Source organism: Callithrix jacchus, chromosome 4, assembly GCF_049354715.1.
Source record: "Callithrix jacchus isolate 240 chromosome 4, calJac240_pri, whole genome shotgun sequence".
Classification (NCBI taxonomy): Eukaryota; Metazoa; Chordata; class Mammalia; order Primates; family Cebidae; genus Callithrix; species Callithrix jacchus.
In genome coordinates, this window is record NC_133505.1 from 51,938,140 (window position 1) to 51,959,755 (window position 21,616).

At 47.8% G+C, this 21,616-nt stretch overlaps 1 protein-coding gene and 1 non-coding gene across 5 annotated transcripts in view; one reads left to right on the forward strand and one right to left on the reverse strand.

Moving 5' to 3' along the window:
* Positions 1-2,679, reverse strand: part of DLK2 (delta like non-canonical Notch ligand 2) — a 5,767-nt gene extending 3,088 nt beyond the window's left edge. The window contains exons 1-3 of one of the 4 annotated variants that reach the window (XM_035295712.3): positions 2,638-2,679; positions 1,422-1,552; positions 1,090-1,153 (exon numbers count right to left, since the gene is read on the reverse strand). In XM_035295712.3, coding sequence (XP_035151603.1) covers positions 1,090-1,153; positions 1,422-1,497 — 140 coding nt within the window. In that variant the 5' untranslated portion in view covers positions 1,498-1,552; positions 2,638-2,679. Of the gene's footprint in view, positions 1-1,089; positions 1,154-1,421; positions 1,630-2,065; positions 2,220-2,604 lie in introns of those variants that run through there. The other 3 variants (XM_035295711.3, XM_002746572.5, XM_078369223.1) reach the window with 3 other exon arrangements.
* A 16,607-nt stretch (positions 2,680-19,286) lies between these two features.
* On the forward strand, positions 19,287-19,396 carry LOC118153286 (U6 spliceosomal RNA). The gene has a single exon (XR_004742542.1). It is a non-coding gene; the product is annotated as a U6 spliceosomal RNA (small nuclear RNA).
* Positions 19,397-21,616: the final 2,220 nt, after the last annotated feature.

Sequence of the window (21,616 nt, forward strand, 5' to 3'; positions counted from 1 at the left end):
CCCTGGTTCTGTACTTTGTCTAACCTGAGCATCAGTTTTCTTGTCTGTAAATTGGGGATACACCTTGCAGGGTTGAGTAGGGGAAGAAATAAAATGTCCGTAGATGCTTCCAGTGCCCCTCCTGGCACGTCTGAGGTGCTCACAGACATTTAAAGAAGAATGACCTTGAAAGGTCATCAGCACCAGGTGTGGCTCACACCTGTAATCCCAGCACTTTGGGAGGCTGAGGCCGGTGGATCACTTGAGGTCAGGAGTTCAAGACCAGCTTGGCCAATGGGGTGAAACCTCGTCTCCACTAAAAATACAAAACATTACCCGGGCATGGTGGTGCGCATCTGTAATCCGTTGTTGAAGAGGCTGAGATAGGAGAACCACTTGAACCCAAGAGGCAGAGCTGCAGTGAGCTGAGATCACACCACTGCACTCCAGCCTGGGCAACAGAGTGAGACTCCCTCTCAAAAAAAAAAAAAAAAGGGGGGGTCATCAGAACTATCCTCCCACCCTAATTCCGGGGCAAACACTCAACCCATATTTTAAAAGCCCTCCAGGGATGAAAAGTCTCAAAGATCCCCAACCAATTGAACTACCTGCCCTATCAGCTTATTTCTTTATGTCCACTTTCCTCCTGCTACAGAATTTGCCCAATCTCCACCCTCCACCTCAGTGAGCCAACTACTCAAACTCAAGAAAGATCCTCTTTCATTATAAATGTTTCTCTCCAGCAACCCTCCCTGCAGCGTTTCTTTTCCAGGCTAAACCGTTTCTCTTTCTCTCTTTCCTTTATCTCCCCATTTCCTCATGGCACCCAATCCCCAAACTATCTCAAGCTTTAGGTCTCTTTCCCTGTATCTTGAGGAGCAGTGGTTCAGATAGAATCCCTGAATCAGACTTGGGAGATGAAAGAAGTGGGGAGATAAAAACTAGAAGAAGCAACAGAGGTGTGGTAAAGGGGACAGGGGGGCTGGCCAGTCAGCCATAGGAGTAATGAGGCATGAAGAGTAGAGTCTGAAGCCCCTAGACACTCTTGTGCATGTAAGGGCTGGGAAATGGGGACCAAAGGGTTTGGGGGCACGTGCTCAGGACAGGTACCTGCAGGAGCCGTCAGGTGCACAGCAGCCGTGGGCCAGGTCACAGTGGGAGCTGCAGTCATCGGCTGCAAGAGATTGATGTGGGAGCGGTGAGTCTTAGGACACAGCTACCTGGGATGGGGGACTCAGAAGAGGATTGGGGTTCCGGTAACTGAGTGGACTCAGCCCAAGGGCAGGACAACACAGAAACCCATCCCATTCCAAAGAGGCAACCTCGGTTTTGTTTGCCCCGCGGGTCGGAGCGGCTGCAGTGCAGTCTCCGGCCGGCAGAGGTCAACGTGCAAGCGAGGACCACTGGACAGGGCCGCGACTGGAGCCCGCGGGAGCGCTCACCTCGGACAGGCTGACCCGGAGCCCCCAGAATGCACAACAGGCACACGAGATGCAGACAGCGGCAGCCGCTGGGCATGGTCAGCGCCGGCCCCAGGAGGGACAGACGGATGGACGGCCGGACGCGTGGACACCTGTGGGACGGCACCGGTTGGGAGGCGGCCGGATGCGGAGACAGCGGCACGGATACCGGTTCCAAGTGACAGGAGCCGACGAGGGAGAGGGGCGCCGGGACAGAAGAAGGGGTGGGGACAGCGGGAGGGCGGGGGCGGGGAATGGTTGAGCAGGCGAGGGGAGCAAAGACAGGAACCCGGGAGCGGGGTCTGCAAGAAGGAGGCGAAAGATGGGCAGCGCGGAGCGAGGCCAGGCGCGGGAACAGCTGGGGCTGGGATCGTAGTCAGGACAGAGGGGTCTGCGGGATGGGGACAGCGCAGAGAGGCGGCCTCGAGCACGGAGGGGACGCGGAGGCCGGAGGGAGGGACGGTTCCCAGCAGCAAGCAGTCTCCGCCCCACGGCTCCGACAGCCCCCCCACCACTCGCTCCCACGTCCCCTTCCTATGTCCGCCGCGCTGGGCTAGGCGGCGGCGCGGGGCCTGGAATCCCGGCGGCGCCCGTAGCCCCGCGCGCCCAGTCCCCGCAGTCCTCACCTCCCGCGGGGAGGCGGCGTGCCCCGAGGCGCAGAGCGAGGCCGGATCCGACGGTCGCTGCCGAGGGGCCGGGCGGGAGCGCGGGGCCGCCCCTAGCTGGCCGCGGGGCCGGGCGCCCAAGCGGCTGCCATGCGAGCCGAGCGCTCGGGAATCTGGGGCTCCAGGCGACCCCGAGCGGCGGCGGCGGCTCCTCGCACGCGTTCAGGCCCCCTGCCAGGGGCGGAGCCCGCCTCCACCCCCCCGCGACGCACGGCGCACACCTAGCACCCGGCGCGCCCCGGGGCCCCGGCCTTCCGCGGCCACCCAACTCCCCAACCCAGCTTCCTTCCAAGAAAGAAGAAGATCTTAAGAGTCTCAATGGGAGCAAACTAAGAAGCCAGAGGCGCGCCACCCCGTTATTCTGCCATCTCCCATGCCCACTTTCCCGCCCCGCGGCCCACGCCCCAGCCCTGCCCTCGCCTGCCCGCCTCCCCTCACGCTTCTCATATAGATCCCTGTACACGCAGGCACTCGCTCCCCGCCCTCCGCCTGTCACCAACCCACGCCTCTCCGCTTGTAAAATCCTTTATCACCCTCTTCATCTGTGTGCTCCTCCGCTCCTCCTCGCCGTCTCCAGCCTTTCGGGATCAACCTATCCCTATACAAATATCAACCCGATCCACCCAACCCCCACCCCCGCCCTACCTCCAGCACCCTTCCCTCACTCAAGTCTCAGCTCTTCTACCCCATTCCTTTTTGTGACCGCCTCTGAGAATCCTCCTTAGACTGGGAATGCCCCGGACTCTGTAAATGTGCGCGCAATTCCCCCCTCCACCGCCGAGTTCCTTCTCCGGTACCCAGTGACATTCGTCCTTGGCCTCAGGGTAATCCTCAACTGCCCAAACCCCGAGCTCAGATTGAGAGAGTAAGGTAGGGGCAGTGGGGGAAGTCTGTCCTCCAGGCCTCTTTGCCGCTCCTGGCTCAGAGATACATTTCTTTTTTTTTTTTTTGAGACGGAGTTTCACTCGTGTTACCCAGGCTGGAGTGCAATGGCACGATCTCAGCTCACCGCAACCTCCGCCTCCTGGGTTCAAGCAATTTCTCCTGCCTCAACCTCCCAAGTAGCTGGGACTACAGGTGTGCGCCACCATGCCCAGCTAATTTTTGTATTTTTAGTAGAGACGGAGTTTCACCTTGTTGACCAGGATGGTCTCGATCTCTTAACCTCGTGATCCACCCACCTCGGCCTCCCAAAGTGCTGGGATTATAGGCATGAGCCACCGCGCCCGGCCTGACACATTTCAAGACAAGGACCCAGCCAGGCGCACTTTGGGAGGCTGAGGCAGGCGGACCACCTGAGGCCAGGAGTTCAAGACTAGCCTAGCCAACATGGTGAAACCCCGTCTCTACTAAAAATACAGAAATTAACCAGGCTGGTGGCGCCCGCCTGTAATCCCAGCTACTCAGAAGGCTGACCAGGAGAATCGCTTGAGAACCCGGGAGGTGCAGAGGTTGCAGTGAGCTGAGATCGTGCCACGGCACTCCACCTTAGGGGACAGTGAGAGACTGTGTCTCAAAAATAAAAAGGACCCACAACATAATTTCTAGTTTGTGCAGGACAAGAGGGCAGAGGTCAGGAACACTAACATCCATCTCCAGTCCATCAGATTGAGATCTCACCTCTTTAAGTTCAAAACATCCGAAGGAGCAGTCCCTAGTCCATGCAGAGCAGCTTCTCACCTTCACACAGCCACCCCCATGGGCACAGAGCTCCTGGGCTCATTTTTCCTGCAGTCTCCATTGGACATAACACTCACACCCACCCAGCTCCCTAGCTGGCCTCCTCTCAACTGTGATGGCCTCTTCCCTGAAGAGCTCTCTGAATTTGAGTAATGACATGGCTCTACCATTCATTTTGTTTAAAATTTTTTTTCAGTGAAAAATTGCAAACAACCTGTAATTCAAAAATTACTGCAGCCAAATAAATTATGGTACATTAACCCTATGTGACTGTTAAAAATACTTTTTTTGACTTCTGAAGATGTTAAAAAAGCTAAGAACTTGTGAAGTGGGGTGGGGGAAGCCGGAAACAAAGCAGAACCTACTTTGGCATTGCTTTGCTCTGGATGATGGAATTATAGAAGTTTGGTTTTTTTTTTTCCTATTGATACTTTTCGGCATTAACACTTTAGTTTTTGTTTGTTTTACAATGAGCATCTATAACTTCTTTTCCTTTTCTTGAGTCTCATTCTGTCACCCAGGCTGGAGTGCAGTGGTACAACCTCGGCTCATTGCAACCTCCGCCTGCCGGTTCCAAGCAATTCTCCTGCCTCAGCCTCCTGAGTAGCTGGGATTACAGGCGTACACCACCTCAGCGGGCTGATTTTTTTATTTTTAGTAGAGGCGGGGGTTTCACCATGTTGGCCAGGCTGGTTTCCAACTCCTGACCTCAGGTGATCCACCCACCTTGGCCTCCCAAGGTGCTGAGATTACAGGCGTCAGCGACTGTGCCCAGCCCGCCCAGCTAATTTTTGAATTTTTAATTGAGACGGGGTTTCACCATGTTGGCCAGGCTAGTCTTGAAGTGACCTCAAGTGATCCACCAGCCTTGGCATCCCAAAGAGCTGGGGTTACAGGGATGAGTCACTGTGCCCAGCCTAACTTTTTTTTAGAATAAAGTAAAAAGAAAAAAAAAACACCCACAATTCTATTAGCTTGAGAAAACCACTATTATTGTTGTTTTGATTCCTTTTTTCCAACCAGATGGTTTTACACAGGCAACATCATAATGTATCTACAATATGGTATCCTGCTTTTTTTACTCCATATCATATATCGATAGTTCTCAAAAGCATAATTTTTGATGGCTGTGTGATATTCTATTAATAGTAAATAGATATACTATATTTGGCTGATTATTGGCTGCTTGGGTTTTTTACTTTTTTCTCATTATAAATTCATTCAAAAAATATTGAGTACTCATATGTTACCATTAGATACCAGAGGCACTGAGGATACAGCCCCCAGATAAATATTAGTGCCACACATATTTATTTATTTATTGTTTGAGACAGAGTTTTGCTCTTGTTGCTCAAGATGGAGTGCAATGGTGCAATCTCAGCTCACCTCAACCTCCACCTCCCGGGTTCAAGCGATTCTCCTGCCTCAGCCTCCTGAGTAGCTGGGATTACAGGTGTGTGCCACCACACCTGGTTAATTTTTTTAATTTTTAGTAGAAACAAGTTTTCACCATGTTAGCCAGGTTGGTCTTGGATTCCTAACCTCAGGTGATCCAGGTGATCCGCCCACCTCAGCCTCCCAAAGTGCTGGGATTACAGGTATGAGCCATCATGCCCGGCCAGTGCCACACATTTTTATGAAGATAGGTTTTTTTCCCCATGTTTTAGGCTCCTTCCTTAGGATCAGGTCTGAACTGATGAGTGACTGAGTCAAAGAAGTCATGAAAAATAAATTCCTTTTAACTGATGAAATGTATGAAAACTCATTCATGAAACAATAAAGGTATTTGAAGCATGTGAAGTTGATGGCATTAGAGAATATCACTTAGTGCTTCCTCCTGCTTTGAAGATTTTAGCACCTGGCTTGTCAATCCCTTCACTCCCACTTCTGTCAAATTCTTGGTGATTCTTGATGATTCGATATGACATAAACAGTTCTTCCAATAAGTATGATAGTGGCAGAGATGGCCACTCTTCTTCCTCTTGTTCCACAAGACACTTTGCAATTATTTTGCTGCTTTTCCCAGAAAGAGGTGGAATCTATTTCTTAACCTCTTGCTTGCATGTGGGCTGGCCTTATGACTTGCTTTAGCTGATAGAATGGGGTAGAAATGTTGTGTGAGTTCCTAGAGTCTAGGTCTGAAGAGACTGCAGCTTGCCACTTTGCAACATCAGGTCAAGAAGTCCATCTAGCCTACTGGAAGATGAAAAACCCAGTTTAGGAGAGCTGAGGTACCCTGCCCAACAACATTGGACATGCAGTCCTATTAGATTACCTGGCCCCAGTCAAGCTTCCAGATGACTGCAGCCCCATGAGTGAACCTAGGCAAGACCAACAGAAGAACTGCTCAGCAGAGCCCAGCCCATATTGCCAAGCCATTAGCAAATAAATGGTCATTGTTTTAAGCCACTAAATTTTGAGATGGTTTGTTAATATAGCAATAGATATGTGATAAAACCAGCTTCTCATTTCCTTGATTTCTTCCCCTCCAGTGAGAAAGATGATCCCACCCTAAACCTTGTTGCTACCAACAGCTTCATATACTCCATCATCTCTATTTTAATTATCATACTTTCCTATTACCAACTCCTAGCTTTCCAGCCCATGACCTCTAGCACCTTGGCTCAAACAAGTCTACTAACCCACTGGGATCTCTCACAAAAACCACATTATGGCTTTCATGGGCCCTAGCCATTTCACCTTAGTGGGCCCCTTCCTCCACATAAGAATATTAAATATTATATTGTATAACTACATTAGTATAAAGACTAATATAATCCAGGTTGAATTCATTATTATACACATTTTTATTGTATTCATTTTCCCTTCTGATTTTAAAATAAATTCAAAATAAAAACATTTTGCGGGTCCTTAAAAGTATTACGGGACTTAGGCCCTGTACCTACTGTGAATAAATTGACCTTGTCTTTTTTGTTTTTTGAGACAGAGTCTCACTATGTTGCCCAGGCCAGAGTTCAGTGGCGTGATCTCTCCTGGGTTCAAGTGATTCTCCTGCCTCAGCCTCCTGAGTAGTTGGTATTACAAGCATGTGACACCATGTCCAGCTAATTTTTTGTATTTTTAGTAGAGACTGAATTTCACCATGTTGGCCAGGCTGCTCTCGAACTCCTGACCTCAGGTTATCCACCTTCCTCGGCCTCCCAAAGTGCTGAGATTATAGGCATGAGCCACCTCACCCAGCCTTGTCTTTCATGAAAAGGAGGTAGAATCAACCTCCCTTCACCATCCCCTATCCCCGTCACATCCACCCTTCACACTTCCTCAGCTTTGATTCCATGCCTCATTATTATAATTAGTCCATTGCATACACGCTTAACTCCCTGGCCCCCTCTCCTTCCATCATATTCATGTGGCAAAAATCCACTGCTGTGACTTCAGCCTTCACCCAAACAGCTAAAAAAAACATGCCTCCGAACTGGCTAGTCTCATTTAAATTCATGACCCTCAAATGCTGTTTGTGTTGATCACCAGCGCTCTTGGATTTCCTTAGTTCTGTGCACTCTTCCGCCCACCCCGAAAACTATTTTATTCCCCTCTCTCCTCCAACCTCCACCCCCTCCTCCTCTCTGCTCACTCTGTTGATGGTCTTGCTCTCAACTTCCTGGAGAAAATAGAAGCAATCTGAAAGAATCTCCACATGCCTCCACCACCTACCTGCATCTGTCTCCATGTACTCCGTCATCCTTCCTGTTACTGTACGTGAACTGCCTGTGTTCTTACCTAGGTGAGCTCCTTCACCTGGGCACTAGTTAACATTCTCTCTCACCTGGGCAAATCCAGAGCTCTCCAATCCTCTCCATCTCTTCTGCATCATCAGTTTGCCTGCCTCTACGGGATCATTGTCATCAACCTCTCTCAGATCTTAAATAAAAAAATAAATCACCTCCCTCAACCCTCTGTTCTCTTCTGGCTACATTTGTCTGCTCTTCTTTACTGAAAACTCTCCTTGCTCTCATAATCACCTCCTCTCCTCTCATTCTCTCTTGAACCCACTCTCACCCCACCATTCCAGAATCACTCCTGTAAAGATCACCATTGCCGGCCAGGCGTGGCAGCGCATGCCTGTAATCCTAACACTTTGGGAGGCCAAGGTGGGTTGATCACCTCAGGTCAGAAGTTCAAGACCAGCCTGGCCATCATGGTGAAACTCCATTTTTTTTTTTTTTTTTGAGACGGAGTTTCGCTGTTGTTACCCAGACTGGAGAGCAATGGCACAATCTCGGCTCACTGCAACCTTTGCCTCCTGGGTTCAAGCAATTCTCCTGCCTCAGCCTCCCGAGTAGCTGGGACTACAGGCACGCACCACCCACCATGCCCAGCTAATTTTTGTATTTTTAGTAGACACGGGGTTTCACCTTGTTGACCAGGATGGTCTCAATCTCTTGACCTCATGATCCACCCGCCTCAGCCTCCCAAAGTGCTGGGATTATAGGTATGAGCCACCGAGCCTAGCTGAAACCCCATCTTAAAAAAAAAAAAAAATCACCATTGCCCTCACCACTGCCAAATTCAGTGATTAATTATCAGTCCTCATCTCAAAGACTCTGTTAACTGCATTCGACACTGGGTTTCTGGGATCACTCACTTACTTCTTCACCTAATGCAATGGCCACCACTTCTCGGTCTCCTCTGCTTCCTCCTCCTCTTCCCAACATCTTCCTCAGCCCCAGGGCTCCATCCTTGGACTTCTTGTCTTTTCTGTCTTCATTCACTTCTTTTATGATCTCATACAGCTTAATTTCTTGGAATGCTAGCTATAAGTTTAATGACTCCCGCATTTGTATTTCCAGCCAAGCTTTCTCCCTGAAATCCAGACTTGTGAGTCTGGCTGGGCATGGTGGCTCACGCCTGTAAGCTCAGCACTTTGGGAGGCTGAGGTGGGAGAATCACTTGAGCCCAGCAGTTTGAGACCTCAATTGTGTTACTCAGGCCTGAGCAACATAATAAGACCCTGTCCTTATGAAAATAAATAAATAAATTCATTCATTAAAAATAAATTTGGTAGTACCACTCATTTGTCTGACTGCTGCAAACTCCTGATCTCCAGCCCAAATAGTATTTCTTGGTCAGCTCTACCCATTCCAGTCAATGACTATTCCATCTGTCTAGTTGTTTAGCCCCAAATTTTGGGTTCATGCTTGATTCTCTTCTTTCTCCTACAATCCATATCCTATAAATTCCCTTGCCTCTGCCTTCAAATTCATCCAGAACCTGACCACTTTTCACAATGTGACTTCTAACACCCTAGTTGAATACCCCATTATCTTTTGCCTGGACTGCTGCAATGGCTTCTTCTTTTTTTTCCCCCGAGTTGGAGTTTTACTCTGTCACCCAGGCTGGAGTGCAATGGCGTGATCTCGGCTCACTGCAACCTCTGCCTCCCGGGTTCAAGCGATTCTCCTGCCTCAGTTTCCCAGAAAGCTGAGATTACAGACATGTCACCATGCCCAGCTAATTTTTGTATTTTTTAGTAGAGAGAGGGTTTCACCATGTTGGCCAGGCTGGTCTTGAACTCCCGACCTCATCATCTGCCCGCCTCTGCCTCCCAAAGTGCTGGGCTTACAGGCGTGAGCCACTGCGCCTGGCTCTGCAATGGCTTCTTAACTGGGCTTCTATTATGTAACAGCCTGGGTGATCCTGATGGAAAGAATGCTAAGGAAGGCAGCTAAGTGTGATGTATTATCCCAAACTGGATTCTGAAACAGAAAAACATTAATAGTGGATGGCAAAGCCTGAATAAAGTCTAGAATTTAGCTTGTTCTTTTTTTTTTTTTTTTTTTTTTTTTTTAGATGGAGTCTTGCTCTGTTGCCCAGGATGGAGTGCAGTGGTGCGATCTCAATTCACTGCAACCTCCACTTCCTGGGTTCAAGTGATTCTCCTGCCTCAACCTCCCAAGTAGCTGGGACTACAGGCACCCATCATCACACCCAGCTAATTTTTGTATTTTTAGTAGAGACAAGGTTTCACCATGTTGGCCAGGCTGGTCTTGAACTTCTGACCTCGTGATCCACCCGCCTCGGCTTCCCAAAGTGCTATTGCATGGGCAACAGAGAAAGACTTTGAAAAAAATAAAAAAATAAATAGCAGTGAACACATCATCCCTTATACTACTTTAATTAATAAACAGCCAGGCTCTTGTATTTAATTTTCACCACAACCTTGCCAGACAGGCATTATTATTATTCTAGTGGTTTTGTTTATTTGTTTATTTGTTTGAGACTGAGTCTTACTCTGTTGTCCAGGCTGGAGTATAGTGGCAAAATCTCGGCTGACTGCAATTTCCATCTCCCAGATTCCAGCGATTCCCCTGCCTCAGCCTCCCGAGTAGCTGGGATTACAGGCATGTACCACCGTGCCCGACTAATTTTTGTATTTTTAGTAGAAACCGGTTTTCACAGCTGGGCACAGTGGCTCAAGCCTGTAATCCCAGCACTTTGGGAGGCCGAGGTGGGTGGATCACGAGGTCAAGAGATCAAGACCAAACTGGCCAACATGGTGAAACCCTGTCTCTACTAAAAATACAAAAATTAGCTGGGCGTGGTGGCGTGCGCTTGTAGTTCCAGCTACTCGGGAGGCTGAAGCAGGAGAATTGCTTGAACCCGGGAGGCGGAGGTTGCAGTGAGCCGAGATTGTGCCACTACACTCCAGCCTGGCACCTGGCGACAAAGTGAGATTCTGTCTCCAAAAAAAAAAGAAACAGGTTTTCACACAATGTTGGCCAGGCTGGTCTGGAACTCCTGACCTCAGGTGATCCACCCGTCTTGGCCTCCCAAAGTGCAGGGATTACAGGCATGAGCCACTGCCCCTGGCCTCATTGTTTTAGTTTTATAGATGGGGTAGGAGAAGATACCAGGGGTTAGGTGACTTCCCTACAGTCATAAAGCTAGTGAGTGAGAATCCAGGGTTCAGACACAGGCCTGTCTTTCCCCTGGGCCATGCTATTGATCTAGGTAATTGTGCAAGGGTGCAGCAGGCTGCATTTTCCAAAGATGGCTATCACAAGACCTCCCATTTCACGTTTCCCTTAAAATGTGTGGCTTTGACACTCCCATTGAGAGGTAGAGTCTACGTTTCCTTCCCTTGACTTTAGGCAGCCTTGTAACTATGGTAGAAGTGATGTTATATGACTTTTGAGGTTAGATGACAAAAGATGATACAGCTTTCTCCTTATTCTCTTGGGACACTTGTCTTGGAGGTATGAGTGATTAGTCTGATTGCCCTGAAGTCACCAAGTTGTGAGGAAGCCCAAACTAGCCCCACTGGAGAGGCTTCCACAAGGAGAGGTCTAGAGAGTACGTAAATGAAGAGAGATGCCCAGACAGTCCCTAGCTGCTCCAGCCCCTGCCTGTTCACCTGCAGCCACCAACTGACTGCAGCTGCATGAGACACAAAGTCAGAACCACCCAGCTGAATCCTGACTGCGTCCCTGACCCACAGAAATCGGACAGATAATAAAATGTCTCAAGCCACTGGGCTTTGAGGTGATTTTTTATACACAGTGATAGATAACTAGAATGATGGGAGTAGCATAAACTTTGCAGTGTCCTGTGGGGCAAGTCCCTTCTTTCTGGGCCTAAGTTTCCCTTGCAAACAGAAGGAGTTAACGTAATGGTCTCTAAGGATGTTTTCAGCCCTGATGTTTGGTGCTTAACCATAATGTTGCCACATCCCTTGCTGCCCATTTTCACTGCCTTTATTCCATTCCATTCCCTTCTGCTATCATTCCATTACTCCCAGAAGGAAAATGAATGCTCTCGGAAACCAAGGGATGTCTATGGATCTGCTGAGGAAAAGGAGGTATGTGCCTCTGGCTCCAATCTGCTTGAGATCTCTGGAAGTGGAGGCATGGTGTAATGAAGTGAGGTGCACAGAATTTGGAATCTGGTCACTGATTGGCATTGGTTGTGTGATTCTGAGAAAGTTTCACAAACTTCTCAGGCCTCAGTTTCCCTACTTGTAAAATGAGGAGAAGAGCACCAGCCCCACTCTCTAACACGGTTGCTGTGAGGGGTAGAATGAGAGTGTGTGTAAAGGTGAGGTATGTGTATAGGAGGTTAGAGAGTCAGGGCTGAGGTGAGTGGTTGCAGAGGCACTGTGGGATCCCTGGTAAAGTCAGTTTCCTACAGTGGAGCAGGAGAGGTGATTGGCAACAGAAGCAATGCCAAGAGGCTGAGCCGGGCTGTGATGGGGCTTGCCTTTGAGCAATTTTTTTTTTTTTTTTTTAAAGATGGTGTTTCACCATGATGGCCAGGCTGGTCTTGAACTTCTGACATCAGATGATCCACCCACCTCGGCCTCCCAAAGTGCTAGGATTGCAGGTGTGAGCCACTGTGCCCAGCCTTGAGCAATTGTTTCTGTCCTAGTGTCTTCAGGAATCTAGCCACTATTAGCCCCTTTACATAAAAGGCATCCTTTAGTCCCGGCTTCTGTCTCTGTGAAATTTTTCTAGCACATCCCCTTCCCCCATTTAAAAATCGCCCAGTAAAGAGGGCTTGTCTCACTGCTTGGATTTCTGAGAACATCCCTGATATGGTTTGGCTGTGTCCGCAGCCAAATCCCATCTTGAATTATAGCTCCCATAATTCCCAGGTGTTGTGGGAGGGACCTGGTGGGAGATAATTGAATCATAGGGGCAATTTCCCCCATACCATTCTCATGGGAGTAAATAAGTCTCACAAGATCTGTTGGTTTTATAAGGGGAAACCCCTTTGCTTGGTCCTTATTCTCTCTCTTTCCTGCTGCCATGTAGGATGTGACTTGCTCCTCCTTGCTTTCCGCCATGTGGAAGGCCTCCCCAGTCATGTGGAACTGTGAGTCCATTAAACCTCTTTCCTCTATAATTGCCCAGTCTCTGGTATGGCTTTCTCAGCAGAGTGAAAACGGACTAACACAATCCCCCACCAATCACTTGTTTTTGGCAGAAACTCCACTGTTCTTTGGGTAACTAGAGCTTACAACATTAAAGCCTCCTTGGCCAGCCGTGGTAGCTCATACTTGTAATCCCAGCACTTTGGGAGGCACAGGCGGGCAGATCACCTGAGGTCAGGAGTTCAAGACCAGCCTAATCAACACAGAGAAACCCCGTCTCTACCAAAAATACAGAATTAGCCAGGCATGGTGGCACATGCCTGTAATCCTAGCTACTTAGAAGGCTGAGGCAGGAGAATCACTTGAATGCAGTAGGAAGAGGTTGCAGTGAGACAAAATTGTGACATTGCACTCCAGCCTGGGCAACAAGAGCAAAACTCTGTCTCAAACAAACAAACAAAACCTTAAAGCCTCCTCTAACTCCTCTATTTTATTCCAGCTGGCTACCAAATATTGTCCAGTTCTCTTTCTCCCATGGCCCTGTGTCCCTTCTGTCCCACCACCTCAGTCCTTGTCACCACACCAGACCCATGATAAGCATTTCCTACCTGGTCTCCCGGCCTTCAGGCCTATCTGTTTCCCGCAATCACTCATTCCGCAGTGTGCCTAGAGGCTAAACATTCCTACCATGCCATTCTTATCAACTCACTCCTCAGCTCAGCAGCCTGCGATCACTCCTATGACTCCTCAGGCTATGTGATGTCAAGGCAAGAGTACTAGAAGTCACTTTAAATTCCAGCTCTATCGTCTGCAGCTGGCTGGCCTTCAGGAGACAGCTAACCTCTCTGACCCTCCAAGCCCTCACTGGTAAAATAGAAAGACATTCGATATACCAGGCACTGGTCTAACCACTCATGTACATGAATTCTTTTGACTCTCACGAGAATTCTGTGAGGTAGGTGCTATGCTTAACCCCCATTTACATATGGGAAGACAGGCACAGACAGCTCCGGTTATCTGCCTGTGTTCATATAGTTAGGTGACAGAGCTGGGAGATGAAGCCAGGCAGTCTGTTTCAGGGACCCTGCTCTTATCACTGTCCTGCCCTTGGGAAAGGTGACTGACTGGTAGACCTAGTGAGAGCCCCTGGCTGACACTCTTCACCTCTTGGCTCTAATTTCTGCTTCCTACCATACAACCTAGTGGCTATTCCTTGGAGGATTTTGGAACAGGTTGGCAGCCTCATGACTTTAGGATTCTCCTAAGCCTATCTTCTAGTGTCTTCTTTTTTTGGGTTGTCAGTAGACATGTGAGGCTCATTTCTGGCTTTCACGCTAGACTTGAATAGTAACTATACTGCCCCAGAACACGCCAGTACCCCAACTCTCGGGATTCCCTACTTTCCTGAGCATTTTTCTGAGGACTTATCAAAAACCCCTCCTCCAGGGCCCCCACTTATAAGGATTTATCTCTCTTGGCCTCCCCACCCTTCACCCTGAGAGTGGATTCTCAGGTTCCCCTCTTCTTTCCTTAGCCTCCTTATCAGAGGGTTTTGTGCATTACCAAATGAGAGTGCAGAGACCAGAGAACAGGGAACAAGGGCTGTCACTCTTCATTCACACATCCATTGACCCACCCACATTCCAACTCAGTGCCAAACATTCAATAAATATGAGTTGAACGAGTGACTGAATTAATACAAATGAAAAAAAGTGCTAGGCCCTGACCTCAAGTAACTTACAGCCTAGCAGGGCAGACACAGTCACTTACCCCACACGCCCCCAGTAAACAGGGGGTGCAGAGGCACCAGTGGGCCCTAGACTTCATGGAGACCCAGGGGCATGCAGAGCTGGCCTTTGTCCTCACCAGGTAAGGGATAATCCGGTCCCTGCTTGTTCTGATCTGTCATTGCCTCTCCAAGCCAGTTATGGTCAGCCCAACAAGTGGGGGCCCCAGGGTAGAGACAGTCAGTGCTGGGAAGGAGTCGAGCACATCCAAGTAGTCCGGACTTTGTGAGGCCTTCTGCCAGGCCGGGAAGGGCTTTTGGGTCCTGAAACAATGTTGTCTCCCTCTGATTGCTTCCTTCCCCCATCCCACCCCTACCTCAGCGCAGGAGGTGGAGCCAGCGGCCCCAGGGCTGAAATCCAAACCCAGCAATTGTTCCCCATCTTTTGGCTGTTTGACTGTGTGCAAGTGTGTGTTGGCAGGACCCATCGTGTGCCTCCAGGGCAGTTGTGCCAAGCTCAGGCTCTGAATACCATGCTTAGGGTAGCCGAAAATGCTTGCTCAGGGAAAGAGAGAAAGATGGGCCTGGGAGGATACTGACTATGGGCTTTAGGGTGAGTTGAAAGGTGATAAGGGAGGAGGCTTTGCCCTCTGATAGGATGAGTTTGCAGTCATGCAGCTCGTATCCAAAATATCAAGCAGGCATGGCGCCGTGGTTGACACCTGTAATCCCATCACTTTGGGAGGCTGAGGCGGGAGGGTCACCTGAGGTCAGGAGTTCGAGACCAGCCTGGCCAACATGGAGAAACCCTTCTCTACTAAAAATACAAAATTAGCCGGACGTGGTGGCGGGTGCCTGTAATCCCAGCTACTCGGGAGGCTGAGGCAGGAGAATCACTTGAACCCAAGAGGTGGAGGTTGAAGTGAGCTGAGATCATGCCACTGCATTCCAGCCTGGGTAACAGGAGCAAACTCTGTCTCAAAAAAAAAAAAAAGAACAAGGTCTGGTAGAAAGAAAGTGATTTGGCCGGGCGTAGTGGCTCACACCTGTGATCCAAGCACTTTGGAGGCCAAGGTGAGCGGATCATGAGGTCAAGAGATTGAGACCATCCTGGTCAACAAGGTGAAACCTCATCTCTACTAAAAATACATAAATTAGCTGGGCATGGTAATGCGTGCCTGTAGTCCCAGCTACTCGGGAGGCTGAGGCAGGAGAATTGCTTGAACCCAGGAGGGGGAGGTTGCGGTGAGCCGAGATCGCACCATTGCACTCCAGTCTGGGTAACAACAGCAAAACTCCATCTCAAAAAAAAAAATAAATAAATAATTAAAAATAAATAAATAAATAAATAAATAAAATAAAGTGATTTTATTAACCAAAAATAGTAATGGGGAAGTGGCTGGATTCCTATCCAAAGCAAGCACTTTGATTTTGGTGTTGAAGGCAGGGACTTAAAAAGGGAAAACTTGATATGGAAGGCATGCACAAATTGTGCTGAGTACAATGTCCGTGTATCTTGTTCCAGTGGCTAGCTTGGGTCTCAGTACACCTAGATCATGGGCTGGCTTCATCTTAATACTGTCCAGCTTGTTGACTGGCCACCTTGAGACACTCTCCAGAGTTTTGCTGCTGGATCTTCAGGCTTGCTCTGTCTGTCTCAAGAGTAGCCCCTGGATGGGTCATGGTCCAGCCCTTCCAGTAGCTGCTATAGGAGTCATCCCCGGAGGCTTACTTGAAGTTTCTGGGTCAGGTGCCGTGCCAACATGGTGAAACCTTGTCTCTACTAAAAATACAAAAATTGGCCAGGCGCGGTGGCTCACGCCTGTAATCCTAGCACTTCGGGAGGCCGAGGTGGGTGGATCACCTGAGGCCAGGAGTTCAAGACCAGCCTGGCCATCATGGTGAAACCCCATCTTAAAAAAAAAAAAAAAAACAAAAATTAGCCGGGTGTGGTGGAACAGGCTGGTAATTCCAGCTCCTCAGGAGGCTGAGGCAGAAGAATTGCTTGAATCCAGGAGGCAGAGGTTGCAGTGAGTTGAGATCGTGCCACTGTATTCCAACCTAGGCGACACAGCAAGACTCTGTCTCAAAACAAAACAAAAACAAAAACAAAAAAAGAAAGTATATTTCAAGGCTATATTTTAAGAATAAGAAGAAGGGGGATAAAAAGGTTTCCACAATAAGCTTCGAGGTTACATTTTGAGACTCGAGAGAAAGGAAAAGAAAGGTTCAAAAATGCATTTTGAAGTTAAACTGCCCAAGTTTAACTTTGAAGTTACACTTTCAAGGCCAACTTTCAGGTCCTGACCTGAGATGGAGGGAGGACTTCCTGATTCAGCAAAGAGATGAGGGATTGGAGAACTACCCAGCCCCAACTGGGTCAGAGTGAAGCAGAGCCTGACAAACAGGTCCCAGTGCAGTCCAGAAAAGAGGGGTAAACTAGTCCTGCACTTTCTGAGTGTTCCCAGTATTCAAATCACAGTCTGAGAGGGGAGGCACAGGCATTAACTGCAGGGTGCCCAAATTCTGAGGTGGGGGAAACAAGCTTTGCTCTCAGGGAGTTCCTGCTTTACAGCTGGGAACGTGAGATCTCAGTAGAAGTCAGAAAACAAGACGTGGTTTCATATAAAGATGTATGGATGGCCAGGCGTGGTGGTTTATGCTTATGATCCCAGAATTTTGGGAGGCCAAGGCAGGCAGATTAATTAAGTCCAGGAGTTCAAGACCAGCCTGGACAACGAAGTGTGACTCCATTTCTACAAAAAATTAAAAAAGCATTGGTGGTATAGTGGTGAACATAGCTGCCTTCCAAAAAAATTTAAAAATTAGGCAGGCATGCTAGAGTCTCAGCTATTTGGGAGGTGAAGGCTAGAGGACCACTTGAGCCTGGGAGTTTGGGAGTTTGAGGCTGCAGTGAGCTATGATCATGCCACTGCACTCCAGCCTGGGCAACAGAGCAAGACTCTGCCTCTTAAATAAATTTTTAAACAACAAAATAAGAACACAACACTAACTCCTAATTTACTTTTCTTTTTTCTTTTTTTTTTTTGAGACGGAGTTTCACTCTTGTTACCCAGGCTGGAGTGCAATGGCATGATCTCGGCTCACTGCAACCTCTGCCTCCTGGGTTCAGGCAATTCTCCTCCCTCAGCCTACTGAGTAGCTGGGATTACAGGCATGCGCCACCGTGCCCAGCTAATTTTTGTATTTTTAGTAGAGGGGGGGTTTCACCATGTTGACCAGGATGGTCTCGATCTCTTGACCTCATCATCCACCCGCCTCGGCCTCCCAAAGTGCTGGGATTACAGGCGTGAGCCACTGCGCCCGGCTACTATTTCCTATCTCTATGAATTTTACTGCTCCAGGTAGCTAAAATAAGTAGAACCATTCAGTTATTTATCTTTTTGTGACTGGCTTATTTCACTTTGTGTGGTAACCTCAAGGTCCATCCATGCTGTAGCCTGTGTCAGAATTCCTTCCTTTTCAAGGCTGAATAATATTTCATTGTATGTCTTTGCTACATTTTGTTTATCCATTAATCTATCGATTAACTTTTGTGTTGCTTTTACCTTTTGGCTATTGTAAAATAATGCTGCTATGAACACAGGTGTATAAGTGTTTGAGTTCCTGCTTTCATTAAGTATCTTTTGAGAGATAAATGGTTTTAATAATATGAAGAATGCAAGTTCCCACCAAGTTTTAAGGTCTTTAAAATTACATTTCTTAGGCTTCCATAAAATTCAACATCTCAAGTTAGGAAAAAGTCATTACATCTAATAAAAGCTTATCCACCAGGTTGGCAGCTGTGGACTTCTATTAATAGACTAAAGAATTAGGAAATGTATGTAACTTAAACCTAGAGAAGTAGATTAAGTTATCACCTCTTGAAGTTTTGAAATCATTGTTATAACAACCATGTATATGTGGTTCAGCATCACAAAATCAGAATCACAACTAGGAATATAGTTAGCCCCATGGCTTCACACTATTAGTAGATGATGTCGCTTGCAACCAAAAAGACTGCATATGGCCTAAGGCCCTTCTAGCTGTCATAATAAACAGGTCAAAGGACTGTGGGGCTGAACCCAGTATGGTTTCAACTCCTCTTTCCCAGTGATTTCCTCCAATACCTGAAGCTCAAATTGCTATCTTTGTCCAAGACCCCTTTCTGCCTATGTAGAGTGTGTCATGCCAACCCTGGACTCCACTCCCAGCACATCTGTCCCAGCAGGGTAAATAGTCCGTATAAAATAAATCATCAGACAGGCCGGGCACTGTGGCTCACGCCTATAATCCCAGCACTTTGGGAGGCTGAGGCGGGTGGATCACAAGGTCAAGAGATCGAGACCATCCTGGTCAACAAGATGAAACCCTGTCTCTAATAAAAATACAAAACTTAGGTAGGCATGGTGGTGCGCGTCTGTAGTCCCAGCTACTCGGGAGGCTGAGGCAGGAGAATTGCTTGAACCCAGAAGGCGGAGGTTGTGGTGAGCCAAGATAGTGCCATTGCACTTCAGTCTGGGTAACAACAGTGAAACTCTGCCTCAAAAAAAAAAAAAAAACAAAAACATCAGAAAGGACTGCCTTGAACCTAGGTGGATTATGCCTTGAGAAATGCTTGACCATGTTTGTGCAGGTGGGCTCTGCATACTTGCAGCCATATGGACATCGACCATATGAAAATTGTCATCAAAATGAAGTGAGCCTAACTTTTCTGGAAATTGCAGCTACTTCTTAAGACCCTGAAAGCTAGAAGGGATCCCTCATTTTTACCACTTTTCTCATGATTCTTTCATAGTGATAGTGAATAATTATGTAATTGTGGCCTAATGAATACTTAGGTATACAAGTGAGTTTGTCCATCCGCAGAAGGGGGAATGATGAAGTAAACCAACCACCCTACAATAAAAATAACTTATCTTTCATATGTTACAAGTTAAAAACTTGTGCTTACTTCGGCAGCACATATACTAAAACTGGAATGATTCAGGGAAGATTACTATGGCCCCTGTGCAAGGATGACACATTGACACAGGAATTCATGAAGCATTCTTTTTTTTTTTTTGAGACGGAGTTTCGCTCTTGTTACCCAGGCTGGAGTGCAATGGCGTGATCTCGGCTCACCGCAACCTCTGCCTCCTGGGTTCAGGCAATTCTCCTGCCTCAGCCTCCTGAGTAGCTGGGACTATAGGCACGCGCCACCACGCCCAGCTAATTTTTTGTATTTTTAGTAGAGAGGGAGTTTCACTATGTTGACCAGGATGGTCTCAATCTCTTGACCTCGTGATCCACCCGTCTTGGCCTCCCAAAGTGCTGGGATTACAGGTGTGAGCCACTGCGCCCGGCTGAAGCATTCTTTATTAAAAATAATAGTGTTGGGAGGCCGAGGCAGGTGGATCACGAGGTCAAGAGATCGAGACCATCCTGGTCAACATGGTGAAACCCCCTCTCTACTAAAAATACAAAAAAATTAGCTGGGCATGGTGGCGCGTGCCTGTAATCCCAGCTACTCAGGAGGCTGAGACAGGAGAATTGCCTGAACCCAGGAGGCAGAGGTTGGGGTGGGCCCAGATCGCGCCATTGCACTCCAGCCTGGGTAACAAGAGCGAAACTACGTCTCAAAAAAAAAAATAAATAAATAATAAGTTATGCACAGTGGCTTATGCCTGTAATCTCAGCACTTTGGGAGGCTGAGATAGGTGGATCCCCTGAGGTCAGGAGTTTGAGACCAGCCTGACCAATATGGTGAAAGTCATCTCTACTAAAATACAAAATTAGCCGGTCCTGGTGACATGCACCCGTAGTCCCAGTTACTTGGGAGGCTGAGGCAGGAGGATTGCTTGAACCCAGGAGGTGGAGGTTGCAATGAGCCGAGATTGTGTCATTGTACTCCAGCCTACGCAACAAGAGTGAAACTCCATCTCAAGTAATAATAACTATAATAATAAGAGTTAAAAATTCTAGAGGACTGTGATTCCCTTTCTTTTCAAAGGTATGTTTATGTTTATTGATACTTCCTCCATTTCAAAATATAAACTTGAATTGCTTTTCAAATCTGCGGTTGAAAGTATAACAGCCTTTGTGAACCCCAAAACAATTTCTGGAAAGGTTGTTATGATATCTGGGAATTATACCTATTTAGAAAACCAAACCAATTTCCTACATGTCTTCCTTCAGACAGATACCTTTTGGTAAACAGCAAAAATCATATTTCAAAGAATCCGAAATGTGTAGTCTCATATCACAACAAATGTCACATTTTGAAAGTACTGTATGGGCAATTTAAGAGGAACCATGTGGAGATGTATAACGATTGGAAGCCTTCATCTTAAGCTGTACCAAAAGCTATATGATTAATGTATTTAGTGTAATTTTTTTAAGTTTAGTGTAATTTTAATAAGTTCATTTTAAAAAAAATGTATGGGATAGAAAGGCATGGATGGGATGAAAAATAAAGATGGCTGACCTATTCCTCTGGGGATCTGGGAAGCTCTGCTGAGGTTTTTGTGTGTGTGCCTTGATGGGGGGTGGGTACTTGATAACAGCTTCACCAACGGGCAGACCCAGCTCCATGCCTAGGCCCAGGGAAATGGGATACCTTGCTGCTCTGAAATGTTGATGAGTTGTGGAGGAGAGAGGGATAGGGGAGCAGATGGAATTCCTGGACAATTGTTCCGGCTGTCACCAGAGAGGATAGGCTGGAGGGAGCCCTGGATAATTTATGGAGGGACAGATGCTTCTCCGGAACCATCTGGCCAAGAGAGGCCTGGGCTCGGGTGGATGTTGTCTTTAGGTCTGAGGAGACTCTTGGCCTCCAGCCTGCCTCATTTCCTCTTCCTGGCCTGCTCGGTGCCCTGGGGCTTTCCTAGGATAGCTATGCTCCCTGAGGACCCAGCTCCAGAATTCCACCTGGTTCTTATCTCACTCTCTCCTCTGCTGAGTCTCGGGCCTGTCTTTGCTACTGTTCCTGATAGGGCTAAGTGGAGCCTTGAGGTCATATAACTTCCGTCTATGCATTTTCTTGTTTTATAGTATTTTCAACACTTCCACCACTATATTCCCAAATCTGTCAATTACTCACCTCCATACTATATATTCATTCTATTGGCAGGGTGCAGTGGCTCACACCTGTAATGCCAGTACTTTGGGAGGCTAGGGGGGCAGATCGCTTGAGGTCAGGAGTTCGAGACCAGCCTAACCAACATGGTAAAATCCACGTCTCTATTAAAAATACAAAAAACTTGCTGGGCACAGTGGCACATGCCTGTAATCCCAG